Source organism: Chanos chanos, chromosome 5 (assembly GCF_902362185.1).
Source record: "Chanos chanos chromosome 5, fChaCha1.1, whole genome shotgun sequence".
NCBI lineage: Eukaryota > Metazoa > Chordata > Actinopteri > Gonorynchiformes > Chanidae > Chanos > Chanos chanos.
Window position 1 is genome coordinate 2,482,974 of NC_044499.1, and position 15,840 is coordinate 2,498,813.

The window sequence follows — 15,840 nt, forward strand, 5'->3', positions numbered from 1 at the left end:
TATACTTGTGTTTGATTGGTTGTGTGACATGTTTGTCTTGTTTCAGTGCCATAACTGATTGGTTAACTAGCCTCTAGAGCCTGGGGGCGAGGGGGGGGGCACACATCCCACCCAATATTCAAAACAGTGGTGTTTGTCCCAGTGGTGTGTGTGTGTGTGTGTGTGTGTGTGTGTGTGTGTGTGTGTGTGTGTGTGAGTGAGTGCATGTGTGTGTGTGTGTGTGTGTGTGTGCGTGTGCGTGTGTGTGTGTGTGGGTGTGGGTGTGGGTGTGGGTGTGGGTGTGTGTGTGAGTGCGCACACGTCTGTGTGTGTGTGTGTGTGTGTGTGTGTGTGTGTGTGTGTGTGTGTGTGTGTTTAAGATGATTTGATGAGTCTCTCTCTGATGTCGACAGTGATGACTTCAGACACCATGAGGACCAGAGTAACAGAGAACAGCACTGTGCTCAGCAGATACATGGGGACACCAGTAGGGGGCGTCACTGCATCTGAGAACTCAAATACACATAACTCTACAAACTACTCTTCAATACTATGTATCTCAACACACACACACATACAAACACACACCAAAAACACACACAGATCACAGATTCACAAATGAAAATAATTTTTGCCATTCTGCCATCAGTTACTAATCCTTTGTAATTCATGTATCTAATGCTGGATATGATTAATATGTAATCTTCCCTGCAGACACGGAAAATGCAAATGCTCAAATTCTGAAACTCTCAGAATGGTGCAAAAAAAATACGTTTGTGTAAAATACTTGCCTCACATAAAGGTTATCTGTAATACCAGTTCTATTAGAATCACAACGTCAAATAATAAGCAGTGTTTTATCCTGTTAATGAGGTTTATGATCTGTTCTCTCCATCGTATCTGTTTGTTTGGTGATTTCCTGATGTGACTCCCTGACTTAGGAGAGCCCCCTCACTTCAAATAATAATATCACATGCACACACATTAACATGCTCTCGTGGAATCACTCACTTGCGACACCTAAGATTAAAACTGTGACTTTGATAAAGCTGGTATTGGAAATCACCTTACTCTGAGACTGGTATTTTAAATACACAGGCGTCTGTCAGAGGTCATAACTCTATGATGTAATTGCAGTGACTTCAAGAGAAACATTAGAGTTTGTAAAGCTTAGAGTGTCTGATGCTCTTCAGGAAACTCATGAAACAGCACCATCTGCTGGAGCTGGATGGTAAACTGGAATTTTGCCAGCTATGGTGTCTAGATATGACACACACACACACACACACACACACACACACATACACAGAGGCAAGTATTAAAAAGGAGATAAGAAAAAAAAAACTCTTTACGGATGCTTCTCTGTTTTCAGAGTATGTGAGTCAATAAGTATTTGACTCAAAGTAAAATAATAAAATGGTTATTCAGCAATATCAACAAACACACAGAACTAATATTGTAACATAGTCTTGATAACTACATGAAATTAAAACTTTATGGTTTTTAGTCTAGGTATTTTAAAGTTAGTTGTTCTATAGTCTGCTATATACACAGAGGTAAGGATGAATACAAAATTGAGTAAAAACTTATACATTACATAGTCAGCTTCAGTTTTACATGACAGCACTTTCACATGAAAGCATTCACCTCTTAGTCAAATGAACTGCCCTGATTAATCTTGGTATTTACTGAATTAACTACATCACCAGTTAACCAATATTAACCACAAGGGCTGATCCATGAATTTTGTCTGACTTTGCGGTACTTCAGCTTCACATGTTATTTTTAATTTGGCCAAATGGGTAACTGTCACGAATCACCAATGGGCAGGACGCAAGTGCAGAGTAGCAGGATTTAATGTACAAATGAGAGAATGGTAAAGAACAAAGTAACAAACAAATAGGGTACTGCGATGAGCAAAGGTTATACAGAACTAGAACAAACAGCCGATCAGGTAAGAACAAACAGCCTATCAGGTAAGAACAAACGCTCAGAAGACTCATAGCAAGTGTAGACTTCGCAGTGATGAATTGGAACAGAGGGGTTTAAGTAGGAGAGTGACTGAGTGCATGAAAGTGATGACAGGTGCAGGTGATGAGTGAATAGACTGGTGATTAGAAAACCGGCGACGCTGATGGCCGAATGGCTGAAGTCGGCGGGGGAGGAGACGAGCTCGTTACAGTAACTGAGTAATTCCCATAAACTCAGTGGGACCTTTGTCATTACCAGCAATGCAAGTGTTCATCCTAACTATTCATCCACCCAGTAGATACAGGTGGAAGATAAACTGGAATTTTGCCAGCTATGTTGTCTAATGTCAACACCCACCCCCCCACCCCCCCATGGAGACTCTCTTATATAAAAATATAATGACACCCCAGTTATAATTTACTCATGCAGGAGCTTCATTTACACAGAGAGAGAGAGAGAGAGAGAGAGAGAGAGAGAGAGAAAGAGAGAGAGAGAGAGAGAGAGAGAGAGAGTATCACAACACAGAACAGCAGAGTCTCAGTCATTACATATCACTGGAGCATTTTGGGGTTGTACATTTTGCTCAACGCACATTGTGTGACATTCAAGCCGATGATAAATTTGCTATTGGGTTTAGTGGGCAGCTTACTTAATGGTACCAACTGGGCTACACTGGCTAAACTTGCCTGTGTTCTGCCCGTGTCAAACGTGTCAGTAGAGAGGGGCTTCTCTCTGCAGCATCGAAATAAGACGACGCTGCGAAGTCGTCTGGAGGAGGAGAGGGTGACGCGGATTATGCGCGTTGCAAAGACACATTGGACACGTTTGATTTCAAGACGGCAGCAGACGGGTCTGCCGCAATGAAAAAGCAGAAAATACAATGTTACCAGTTAGACTATAGGCTGTATTTGATGTCTTGCAAGCCTAGCCTTTTTTAAAGCAGGCTACAGATAGATAGATAGACAGATAGATAGATAGATAGATAGATAGATAGATAGATAGATAGATAGATAGACAGATAGACAGATAGATAGATGGGCTTTTCGGTTTTTCATTTATTTTTCTAGACCTGATCTCACTCAGTCTGAAGCAGAAGGAGATGATCTGTTCTGAGTATGCGTATGTGACAGAGTATAACTCCCTCCCTGGTGAACATGTGCTGCTGACTGACCGCTACACTGAGCTGCTGATCATTCAAACACACAGACCTCTCTTACCTGAGAGAGAAAACTAAGCCCAAACTTTTCAAACACTCCAGTAAATGCTCCAGACTCCAGTCCAGCTGGAGGAGATAGCGAGTTTAGTACGTCTAACCGCAGTAAAGGAAGGACTGAACGTTTCTGGTTTGACTTCAACTTTGAAAATGAAACTACGTGACAGAAGATGGAGCAACCAAAAAGTAAGTATGGATTAACCGAAAACCACAGGCTTTTTCCTTAAACTTTGACAATGCCGTCGCTAGGTTTCCAACACAAAACTGACGTGCCAAACCAACGCTGAGCCAATTTATGTTCGCTATCTGGGATGTTATGTAGCCTGTGCATAGCGGTGAGATTGGACAGGCATATGTTGTTGAACCGATTCATGTATATCAAGTGGGATGTTTGGATGGCGATGTAACTACATTATAATGTCTAATGTCGTTTTTGTATTATTAATAAAAATGCAAATGTATGATTCGTGAGCTCGAGTATCGCTCAGTTCTCCGATTAATTTTTTCATCTTACATTCTTGCTTCTGCATGTAGCCTACCCCGTGTTACAGTTTGAAAGGTTTTTTTTGGGGGGGGTTTTTTTGTATATTTTTTACCTTAGTGCTTCATTATTCCGTGTTACGGGTCAGGGTTTTTTCCCCCATATATATTACGCGTGCACAAAAGAAAAAAGGGTGTATCCGGTTATTAAGACGTGTTTTTGTATAGCCGGGTAGATGGCCTAACAGTATATGGATACAGCGATAGTACGTGATAGCAGGAAGCTAGAAAGCGGAGACTAAACCTTGAAATAGAATTCCTTCCTGCTGTCTCCTTCACTGGCGTCTCATCTGTCGAGCAAACCCCACTGTTTTGGTGCGTTTACCCGTCCTTGTCAGTCTTTGTATATTAAAACTGTGGGTTTGGCATCCGAAGGGGAAAACTAAGACAGAACTTTTTAAACACTCCTACTTAACCAATATACTTTAAAATGTACAGCTAATGATAATGTGGAAGCCAGATTAAATATGACTGTTAGTCATACTTAACCTTATCATGTAAGTGTATACACGTATAAGTATGATGTGTGTGTGTGTGTGTGTATATATATATATATATATATATATAGTGCCATTATTTATAAAACAATAATTATAATTGAAACAGAAGAGCTTATGGGGACCCTTCTGGAAAATAACCCATTGTTCCAGTTCTACGTTGATCACATTCTTTATCTTCCTCTTTCTGTTCTCTCCTCCAGAGGAGCAGAGTGTTGGTTGTCACTCTGCTGAGGGTCTGAGTGTCAGTGCGTCAGCTCAGACTGGAGGTCACATCACAGCACCAGTTCTCTCACACACAACAGTTACTGGAAATATTACAGTTATAACTAATGTTTCTGGTAAAAACTTTTTTTTTTCTCCATCTCCCTTTTTATCAGAACAGGAGAATGCAGAACAGAAAAGAAAAAATTTTTTATCCATAGACAGCTGACTGTAGTATGTTAGATTTTAATGCAGGATAGATTAAATTAGATTAGTTCAGCTTTATTGTAATTGTGCAGAGTACAGGTACAAAGCCAAAGAAATGCAGTTAGCATCTAAACAGAAGTGCAAAGGAATAGTATTATTTGTAGATAAGTGCAGGTACAAGTGAATACTACATTTTACAGTATGTACAGTGTCCTCTGTTTTGAATGGTACAGTATATACACTATAGTTCCAGATGTCACTCTTAACTGATACTGTCACATTTCCACAGGAAGCAGTAACCCTGCAGACACACACTCACAGAACCCAGGTAAGTACCACACTCAGTTAAAATTGAGAAATTAACACAGACTACAGACTAAGCATTTCTGAATACATATGTATATACATGAGTTGTGACTGTGGGTTTCCTTAATGTTATTCAGTTTGTAAAGAGGCTATTGTATTGTGATCCATTTGTGTGAAGGCTCTAGTCTCCAGTCCATAGACTAGTAATGTTTAATAACCAGATGATTGGTGAATTGGTTAGGTTCTAGCTGACTGAACTGAAAATGATGGAGGTCTATAAGACAGTGGATTCTGGAGCAGAACATGTTAAATCTTTTACTTTGCTCTGGAAAACCGTGAGCCACACCTGTTCCAAGACCTGGGTAAGAAAATAGAGGAACTCCAGTAGAGGGTCAGAGGGTTGAGGTTAGAGACTCCATTAAGAATACTGGGAACAATACATACCAGACAGCAGCTCATTAAGGACACAGAATCAGTCTGTTTGTCCAGTTCTTTGGAAAACAACGAGATTCAATGTTTTGATTAAGATGTTTATTTGATTTGATATCATGTGGAAATGAAGTAATAGTATATGTCAGGGAAAACTTAGGACTCAATTGCAGACTCACCAATAAATGAATAAGAGATGTTTATTGTGTCAGGCAACCGTCTTTCAACACGCTTGATAGAAAGCAGGCTGGCGAGCAATCCAAAACAGAAGACAAAGGCAAATTCCAGAGACAGGCAAAACGTTCAAAAACAGGTGCAGGGCAAGGCAGGCAGGCAGAGGAGGCAAAATCCAACAGGCAAAAAAAATTGTCTAAAAAACAGGCAGAGGTCAAACATGGAAGGCAATCAGAATAACAGAAGGCTAGAACAACACACAGTACAAACTGACAAACAAAGGGTAGACCAAGCAGGGTTTAAATAGACAGACTAATACAACTCCAACGAGAGACAGGTGAGCACAATGACACAATAAGTGAGGGGCAGGGCCAGAGCACATGGAAAACCAAAATAAACAAAAGCACATGACAAAACCAAAAACAAATGACAGCTAACACCAGACATGACCAGCAGGGGCACAACAGAAAAAACAGTTCAGAAAAAAAAAAAAACAGAACCCTGACAGTATCTTCTTATTTGCTGCTATTACAGTTCTATGTGTGATGTAAAATGAGTTTACTCTCCTGTCACAGTTTATTTTTTCATTAGTTATTCTTCTGTTTTATTAGTTCTTATTCTGACAGATCAGCTGCAGAATATATTCAGATTACCTTGGATGATAATAACCAGCTTTGATAACAGCCATGTCCTTATTGTTTTTTAGGAAAAACTTCACAAAACCTTAAGGATGGCTGTAAGAAACTGATCTGCTCTGAGTATGCATATGTGACAGAGTATAACTCCCTCCCTGGTGAACATGTGCTGCTGACTGACCGCTACACTGAGCTGCTGATCATTCAGAGACACAGAGAACAGAGTGAGAGAGAGAAAGAGATTCGCTCCAGAGGAGAGAAGTTCTTTACTGCTAGGGCTAATGAGAATTACATCACTGTGGAGAAGTTCTTCAGTCCAGATGATCGCGGACTCATTCCAAAAGCAGTTGTTCTCCAGGGAAACCCTGGAAACGGCAAATCCTTCACTGCTATGAAGATTATGTTGGACTGGGCATCTGGTAAACTCTATGCAGAGAATTTTGATTTTATTTTTCATCTGAAGTGTAAAGAGATTAACCAAATTTCTGGGGAGAAGAGTCTGGCGGAGTTCCTGAGATACAGTCAGAGTTTAACACCAGCCCAGATTTCACAGATATTACAGCACTCATCTGAGAGAGTTCTCTTCCTCGTAGATGGCTTTGATGAACTCAAACTCTCACAAGACAACATGTCCAACCTGTCTCTGCCCACTGATGTCCAAACTCCAGCCTCACCTGAGTCCACTCTGAAAGCCCTGCTGAGTGGACGCCTGCTGCCTGAGTCCTTCCTGCTGGTCACCACCAGGTCTACAGCTACAGACACACTGAGCAAGCTGCTCAAAAAACAACCCCAACGATTTACTGACATTACGGGCTTCTCTGAGAGGGGTGTGGAGGAGTACTTCCAGAGGTTCTTTAAAGATGATCAGCTCTTACAGACACAGGCATATGAGCATGTGAAGGCAAATGAAACCCTCTTCACTGCCTGCTTCATCCCTGTGATCTGCTGGATCATCTGCACAGTTTTCAGAGAGAGGTGCAGAGATGGTTTAGATGCATCAAGTGGACTGGATACAACCACCTCCATATATGTTGACTTTGTGTCCACTCTGCTGGAGCACCACTGCCAGGGTTTGAGTCAGTCTGTCCCCAGCCTGCTGAGGAGTCTGGGCCAGCTGGCAGAGAGAGGGATGCTGGAACAGCAAGTCCTGTTTAATGAGAAGAGTGTTTCAGAGACAGTCTCAGATCCTGCTAACATTCCATTCCTGTGTAAGTTTCTCTTTAGGAGAAGAATCCGCCAAGAGACGATGTTCAGTTTCATGCATCTCAGCTTTCAGGAGTTCTTCACTGCTCTTTACTATGTCCTGATGAGTGAAGAGGAGTCTCAGAGGGCTGTCATAAAGCTGATTGAAGGAACAAAACTGTATCGTTCATCAGTGATCCAGTTTCTCTTCGGTCTGTGTAATAAGGAAGTGAGCAGCTCTCTCATGGAGTCACACAGTGTGTCTGTTTCTCCCACTGTTCGAGCTCTGCTAGAAGAATGGATCCTTCAAGTCATTACAGATAAGAAAAAGTACCTTAATGAACCTATTGATTTGTTCTTCTTCCACTGTCTATATGAGCTCCATGAAGAGGACTTTGTGAGGGAGACCTTGGAGAGTTTTGAGACCATCAAAATGTCTTATGATCCTCTGAGAATGACAGACTGTAGGGTTCTGCTGTATTGCTTACAGTGCTGTTCACACATCAGAAGCCTGAACCTCCAACACTACAGTCTGACACCAGAGACACTGAAGATTCTTCAGCCTGCAGTGTGCAGGAGTCAGGAGTTATGGTGAGTACCTCTGTACAGAGTGAAGTGACCTTTCTTTAACACACCTCTAGAGATTTCACAATTCACTAGACTTCACCACACATATCTACACTTTACTTCTTTTAACTTTGACTAGATGTGAACAATCATAATAACCTTTTTTTGTTTTGTTTTGTTCCTCATCGGCTTACAAACTTATATTAACTGATTTAAGGGTCTTATAGTGTATTGATAACTGATAGATTAGAAATTTGAAAATGATTTGTTCATGCAGTGATGAGGTTTTGGTTTTGAAGGTTGGATCTGATGGACTTCTCAGATGATGATGTTGGGCTTCTGATCTCAGCTCTGGGGGAAGACAAGAAAGTGAACAGTCTGAGGTAATAACTGTTTATGTCATTCCAATACTTCACTGGTGTCATTACAATGATTAGTTCTACAATTCTGAATGTTTATGTAAGAGTGTGTGTGTGTGTGTTTGTGTGTGTGTGTGTGTGTGTGTGTGTGTGTGTGTGTGTGTGTTTGCGTGTGTGTGTGTGTGTTTGTGTGTGTGTGTGTGTGTGTGTGTGTGTGTGTCTGTGTTTGTGTCTGTGTCTGTGTCTGTGTTTGTGTGTGTGTGTGTGTGTGTGTGTGTCTGTGTTTGTGTCTGTGTGTGTGTGTGTGTGTGTGTGTGTGTGTGTGTGTGTGTGTTTGTGTCTGTGTGTGTGTGTGTGTGTGTGTGTCTGTGTTTGTGTCTGTGTTTGTGTCTGTGTTTGTGTGTGTGTGTGTGTGTGTGTGTGTGTGTGTGTGTGTGGGTGCTGATGCTCGGTTTTGTTTGTTTATCCTGTCTAGATTCAGTAACAGTTTTCTGTCAGACCAAGCTCTGCAGAGGGTCCTTAACTCTCTCAGCAGACAGAGATCTGTGGCAGAACTTTATCTCACCGTGAAGACCATCACTACCAGCACTGCCGTCATTCTTATGAACCATCTCTGTAACAATGAGATTACAGGAGAAATGAGGTAAAAACAAATATTCTGTGTGCTTCTGTTGACTCTCTATTCACTAATGGTTGTTTTTTAGTTGATTCTGTCTTCATTACTGACTGTGTTTAGTTGACTCTGTGTTCATTACTGACTGTGTTTAGTTGACTCTGTGTTCATTAGTGACTGTGTTTAGTTGACTTTGTGTTCATTACTGACTGTGTTTAGTTGACTCTGTGTTCATTAGTGACTGTGTTTAGTTGATACTGTGTTCATTTCTGACTGTGTTTGGTGGACCCTGTGTTCATCACTGACTGTGTTTAGTTGACTCTGATTGACAGTGTTGTGGTGAATGAGAACAGTCATGAAGAGAGTCTCTGCTCGTGCCTTCGTGCATCAAATACATTTGGTGGCATCATGTAAGAAATATTTGATAAAAAAAACTCTTTCAGCATAACTTAATAAACATGTTGCTTTTAGCAATGTCAAAATATATCCACTGCAATGCAATATTTATCACATTTATACTATATATATTCGCTTATATACAGAAATACTCTAAAGATGACATGAATTTTCATGAAGTGAATCAAGTACTGTGCACGTGTAACTGCATGTGTCTGTGGATGGGTTTCAGGGTGTCTGCTCAAGAATACAGCTGGAGAAAAAGAACCTCAGAAAGCTCAAACCCAAGGAGTGGAACATTAATCTACGGAATCAGTGTCATTCTTCCACACTCAAAGATAACTAATGTCAACTGGACAAACTTCCTCCAGATTTTTCACAAGATTAAAGACTTAACAGAACTGTAAGGGCTACAAAAATTCTCCCAGACATTCCACAACACACCAAACATTCCAAACACACACACACACACACACACACACACACACACACAGTCTGCTTTTTTAAGTGTTTGAACGCTTGTTTTAGTAAAGTGGTTATTTGTTACAGATGTCCAGGGTTCGATGAGAATCTGAAAGCTCTGTTGTCTTTCCTGATGTCGGAGCCTGATGTGACGTATGTGACGCTGAATGTGATGGACCTGACTGAGAGCTGGGCTTCCAGAATCCTCCCCCACCTCCAGGTCTTCCCCAATTTAAATCACATCAGGTAGGAGCAAGGCCTGTGAGTCCTGTCAGGTTATTCCTGGTGCTGTGTGTATATGTTAGTGTGTGTGTGTTTGCACATGTTTTCTTTAAATTTCAATAGTATTTTATCCTAAAACATTGTCTGTCATTAATGTAATTCAAATTTAATTTCTCAAATTTAATGAAATTTTTGAAAAAAGGCAACTTAAGTTGGAACATTCTGCACTTTGGCTGATGCTGTGTTCATTACTGACTGTGCTTTTGCTGGCTTTGTGTTCATATTGACTGTGTTGACTCTGTTTCCATTATCAACTGTGTTTAGCTGAGTCTGTCACACTGTGCTCTGATTGGCAGAGTTGGATGTGTCAGGGAGGAATTTGATGAGTTGGGTATCTCTTGGTCTTTCAATGAGTCACAAACAGATAGAGACCTCAGGTACGTATCTGTTTAAGACTTATTCCATCAGAGTGTTTGGGAATTATAAACATTTTATCTACATTGAAAAACTGCAATTACCATGTTTTGTAAAAAAAAAAAAAAAAAAAAAAAAAGAGTGTATATACTGAAGATTTTCAATTAATTTTCTTTTCAGTACATTCATTTGTGAATGTAATAACAGGCCAGGCAGGAATGCAAAATAATAACTGGTTGGAAGTCAAGGTGTCTGTCTGTAAAGAACATCATATTTTTATTGTTATTCTGTAAGGGTACTATTTTCAGACTGACAAAATGAAATCCAATATTAAGCCAATATGAAACTCAGTCTGAAGAATTAAGCCAATATGAAACTGAATCTGAAAGCGAAACGTTTGAATACAGTTACATGTGATACACTTGTTCATGTCATTTCACTTCAGTATGACAGTCATAAAACTGAACAGGAGTTTTCAGTGCAACTGCAGCAATCCATTATCAAATGATGGCTGACATGGAAAAACTGAACTTGGACAACTGACTTGAACAAAGCTTTTTAATTCTTCTTATTCTTTGTTAGAAAAACAACTAGCCATAAAAAAGGCTTGACCATTCACTGAAAATCACTTTTTAAACTGTGTGTTGAAAAAACTCTTATTACTAAATTGTAACTTTTTGCACATAAATATGAGTTGAGTTACATCTAAAGAACATGTGATGATTTTAAATCAATGAGAAAAGTGGCAGTGCCTGTCAGTAGCACATTTTGTGAAATTTGGATCCTGTGTTAGACAATATTTTATTAGCAGCCAGTTCATTTATGTCTACACAGGCCAGAACTGGCCAGCAGGCTGGCAATCAAAAGCCACTGGTTTTAATATAAAACACATGATAACTGTATAGTGTATATTAATTCTCTAATGTACACATGGACATGCTGAGGATGGTGTAATATCTATGCTGTGAGAGTTAATGAAGTAATTCTATAGATGTGTAAATGTAACTGTGTGTGTCTCTGTCTGGGTTTCAGGTTGTTCTTCACAGCTCAGAACTTCACTCAGTCAGACGTACTCTTCAGAACATCCGACTCACCAACTCCACTGTCACTCTCTGAGTTCTGTCTTACTGGCCCACAGTCAGAGTTACTCAACATTGACTGGAAAAGCGTCATCCAGATATTCTGCAAGTTTAAAGACAAGCCAATAACAGAAATGTGGTATTTTTGCTTTTCTCTCTTTTTCTCTCTCTCCCTTTTGTGGATTTTGAAAGTCGATAACTGAATGTGGTTGTTGCTCACAGTGGTGAAGATTTTGATGAGAAGATGGATGCTCTGCTGTCTCTTCTGCCCTCTGTCTGTGGTCTCAAGACAGTGGAAATGAAGATGAGTGACTTGACTGTTAACTTGGCCGTCAGGATCATTTCCCTCATCCAGACCTGCCCAGGTCTGCACAACGTTAAGTAAGAACAAAGACCAGAATCTGTTCATGTGTCCATGTCTGTGTAATTGTGTGTGTGTGTGTGTGTGCGTGTGCGTAAGAGTATGCATGTATATGTGTTAATGCACTGACTGTGCTGTAGCTGAGTCTGTGTTTATTCCAGACTGTGCTTTAGATGATGCTGTGTTCTGATTGGCAGGGTTGTGCTGCATGGGTCCTATGTTAAAAGGTTCTGTTCATCTCTCGCGGTTTCCAACACAAATGGAGACTTCACGTAAGGAAATCTCAATGGACTATTCTCTGTACATTATACAGTGCTGCTCGAAGGTTTGTGAACCCTTTAGAATCTTCTATATGTCTTCATAAATATGACCTGAAACATCAGATTTTCACACAAGTTCTAAAAGTAGATAAAGAAAACCCATTTAAACAAACGAGACAAAACTATTATTCTTGGTCATTTATTTATTGAGGAACATGATCCAATATTACATATCTGTGAGTGGCAAAAGTATGTGAGTCTTTGCTTTCAGTATCTGGTTTGACCCCATTGTGCAGCAATAACTGTAACTAAACGTTTCCCATAACTGTTGATTGGTCCTGCTCTATAACTGTAACTAAATGTTTCTGGTCACTGTTGATCAGTCCTGCTCTATAACTGTAACTAAACGTTTCTGGTCACTGTTGATTGGTCCTGCTCAATAACTGTAACTAAATGTTTCTGGTCACTGTTGATCAGTCCTGCTCTATAACTATAACTAAACGTTTCTGGTCACTGTTGATCAGTCCTGCTCTATAACTGTAACTAAATGTTTCTGGTCACTGTTGATCAGTCCTGCTCTATAACTGTAACTAAACGTTTCTGGTCACTGTTGATTGGTCCTGCTCTATAACTGTAACTAAACGTTTCTGGTCACTGTTGATTGGTCCTGCTCTATAACTGTAACTAAACATTTCCCATAACTGGTGATCAGTCCTGCTCTATAACTGTAACTAAACGTTTCCCGTAACTGGTGATCAGTCCTGCTCATCAGCTTTTTAGCCCATTCCTCTGTACAGAACAGCTATAACTCTGGGATGTTGTTTGGTTTCCTCACATGAACTACTCGCTTCAGGTTCTTCCACAACATTTCTGTAGGGTCAAGGTCAGGACTTTGACTTGGGCATTCCAAAACATGAACTTTATTCTTCTTTAACCATGCTTTGGTAGAATGACTTGTGTGATTACCCTGTTCTTTTTTAACCATGCTTTGGTGAATGACTTGTGTGATTACCCTGTTCTTTTTTAATCATGCTTTGGTAGAATGACTTGTGTGTTTAGGGTCGTTGACTTGCTGTTTATCCCACGATCTCTTGAGATTCAGTTCACGGAAAGATGTCCTGAGATTTTCCTGTAGAACTCGCTGGCATAATTCAGATCTCATTGTTCCATCAATGATGGCAAACCGTCCTGGCCCGTATGCAGCAAAACAAGCCCAAACCATGTTACATACATACATACATCACCATGTTACACAGATGGGATGAGGTTAATTATGCTGGAATGCAGTGTTTTCCTTTCTCCAAACATAAAGCTTCTCATTTAAACCAAAAAGTTCTATTTTGGCCTCATCAGTCTACAAAACATTTTTCCAGTAGCCTTCTGTCTTGTCCACATGATCTGCAGACGGGCAGCGATGTTCTTTTTGGAGAGCAGGGGCTTTCTTCTTGCATCCCTGCCATGCACACCATTGTCGTTCAGTGTTCCCCTGATGGTGGACTCATGAACATTAACATTGGCCAATGTGAGAGAGGCCTTTAGAAGTTACCCTGGGTTCCTTTGTGACCTCGCAGACTATTACATGCCTTACTCTCAGAGTGATCTTTGTTGGTCGTCCACTCCTGGGGAGGGTAACAATGGTCTTGGATTTGTGCACAGTCGGTCTGTCTGTGGATTGGCAGAGTCCAAACTCTATAGAGACGGTTTTGTAACATTTCCAGCCTGATGAGCATCAACAACTGTTTTTCTGAGGTCCTCAGAAATCTCCTTTGTCTGCGCCATGATACACTTCCACAAATACGCGTAGTGAAGATCAGACTTCGATAGATCCCTGTTTTTTTAAATAGAACAGAGCTCACACCTGATTGTCATCCCATTGATGGAAAACACCAAAACACCTGACTCTAATTTCACCCTCAAATTAACTGCTAATACTAGAGGTTCACACACTTTTGCCACTCATAGATATGTAATATTGGATCACTTTCCTCAATAAATAAATGACCAACTATAATATTTTTGTCTTGTTTGTTTAATTAGGTTCTCATTATCTACTTTTAGAACTTGTGTGAAAATCTGATGATGTTTTAGATCATATTTACACAGAAATATGTAAAATTCTAAAGTGTTCACAAACTTTCAAGCAGCACTGTATATATGTAGCCTGCCTGAATTTCATTCAGTGTAAATAAAGTTTTGTAGAATTTTCAAAAATTTAAGTCGAAATACATGTAAGTTTGCAAGTGCTCCATAGAACTCACTGCCCTCTTAATAATCTGTTTATTTCTCCTTTAGTGGTAATCTTTTGGTGAAAATACCTGTCTAATGCGTTATGTTAGGAATGGGGAGGGTACAGGTCTTTGATCAAAGGAAAAGTCTAAGAATAACAGTATCAGTTATCAGTGATCTGAGATGAAATGTCCAAAACTGTGTGTTTCTGGCTGTTGTCAGGTTGTCAGTTGCGGGACTTGATGGAATGGATAATCTCCTCCTCAGGAGTGCACAGACTAAACCGTCTCTGTCCGATGTTATCCTGACTTGTCCATACTCAGAGATGTCTAACATCAACTGGACAAGATTCCTGGAGATATTTTACAGATTAAATGGCTTACTAGAAATGTAATGTTTAAGAATCTCTCTCTCTCTCTCTCTCTCTCACACACGCACATGCACACACACACACACACACATACACAGAATCTCACCTGTTTATGAGTAACTGTGTGTTTGTTTGAAAATAATTGTGTTTTTTCTGTAGCTCTCCAGAGTTTAATGAGCATGTGAATGCTCTGCTGTCTTTCCTGAACTCTGTGCCTGGTCTGAAGTTCATCTGTGTGGGGGTGGCCAGTCTGACTGAGAGCTGGGTTACCAGGATCCTCTCTCTCATCCAGACCTGCCCCAGTCTACAACGTGTCAGGTAAAAGAAACACCTGTCCATATGATCACCAATTGCCTCTCCAGTAGATACTCACAAGCTCTGTGTGTGTGTGTGTGTGTGTGTGTGTGTGTGTGTGTGTTCTCGTGCTCAAGTAATATTGCTCTTATTTATATACAGAAATAAAGTCAATTGCATGTAAAATTATGTATGTTTGTATATGCAATTATCAATGTCTGTATTCCAGTTTGAAAATTTATGGTTTTCCAAGCTATGGTTTGTTGCTGGAGGAGGGAATCAGGGTACTGGAAGATTCTCAGAAACGCCCAGACTGCACTCTGATTGTACATGGGTCTGTATACATAAAATGTGTAATTGTCTTTCTCTGTTTGTTTATGAGTCTGTTTACGAGGACAATAAATAAAAAACTTGTATATGATGAAGAGTTAGGTGGCTGGTTTTATTCCATTTCTTCTTTTCCCCTTAATCTGAACCCAGATTTGAATCAGATTAGTGGTCTGAATTCCAGCTGTGGACCAATTGGTTGTCATGGTTTGTCCAAGAGAAGAGTATTTGAGTACTTTGACTTTCATTCCTTTGTCTTGATATGTCAGGGCTGCACTGTGGTGGAAAATAATGGTCAGGCCATTAATGATCAGGTGCCTCTGCTATTGTGAGTAGAGTTAAGTGACTGTGTTGTGGTGAATAGAGATAAGTGACTGTGTTGTTGTAAGTAGAGATAAGTGACTATGTTGTGAGTGGAGTTAAGTGACTGTGTTGTTGTGAGTAGAGTTAAGTGACTATTGTTGTGAGCAGAGTTAAGTGACTGTGTTGTTGTGAGTAGAGTTAAGTGACTGTGTTGTTGTGAATAGAGTTAAGTGACTGTGTTGTTGTGAGT

The 15,840-nt window shown here is 40.2% G+C and overlaps 1 protein-coding gene across 1 annotated transcript; it reads left to right on the forward strand.

The window, feature by feature from the left end:
* The first annotated feature begins 3,294 nt into the window (after positions 1-3,294).
* LOC115811283 (NACHT, LRR and PYD domains-containing protein 3-like) lies at positions 3,295-14,988 on the forward strand. The gene is made up of 12 exons (XM_030773430.1): positions 3,295-3,349; positions 4,404-4,541; positions 4,901-4,939; positions 6,227-7,928; positions 8,204-8,287; positions 8,739-8,906; positions 9,209-9,286; positions 9,822-9,980; positions 10,313-10,393; positions 11,403-11,588; positions 11,672-11,830; positions 14,826-14,988. The coding sequence occupies exons 1-12, from the start codon at positions 3,334-3,336 to the stop codon at positions 14,986-14,988; spliced, it is 2,973 nt and encodes a 990-aa protein (XP_030629290.1). The 5' UTR covers positions 3,295-3,333.
* The last annotated feature ends 852 nt before the right edge of the window (positions 14,989-15,840 follow it).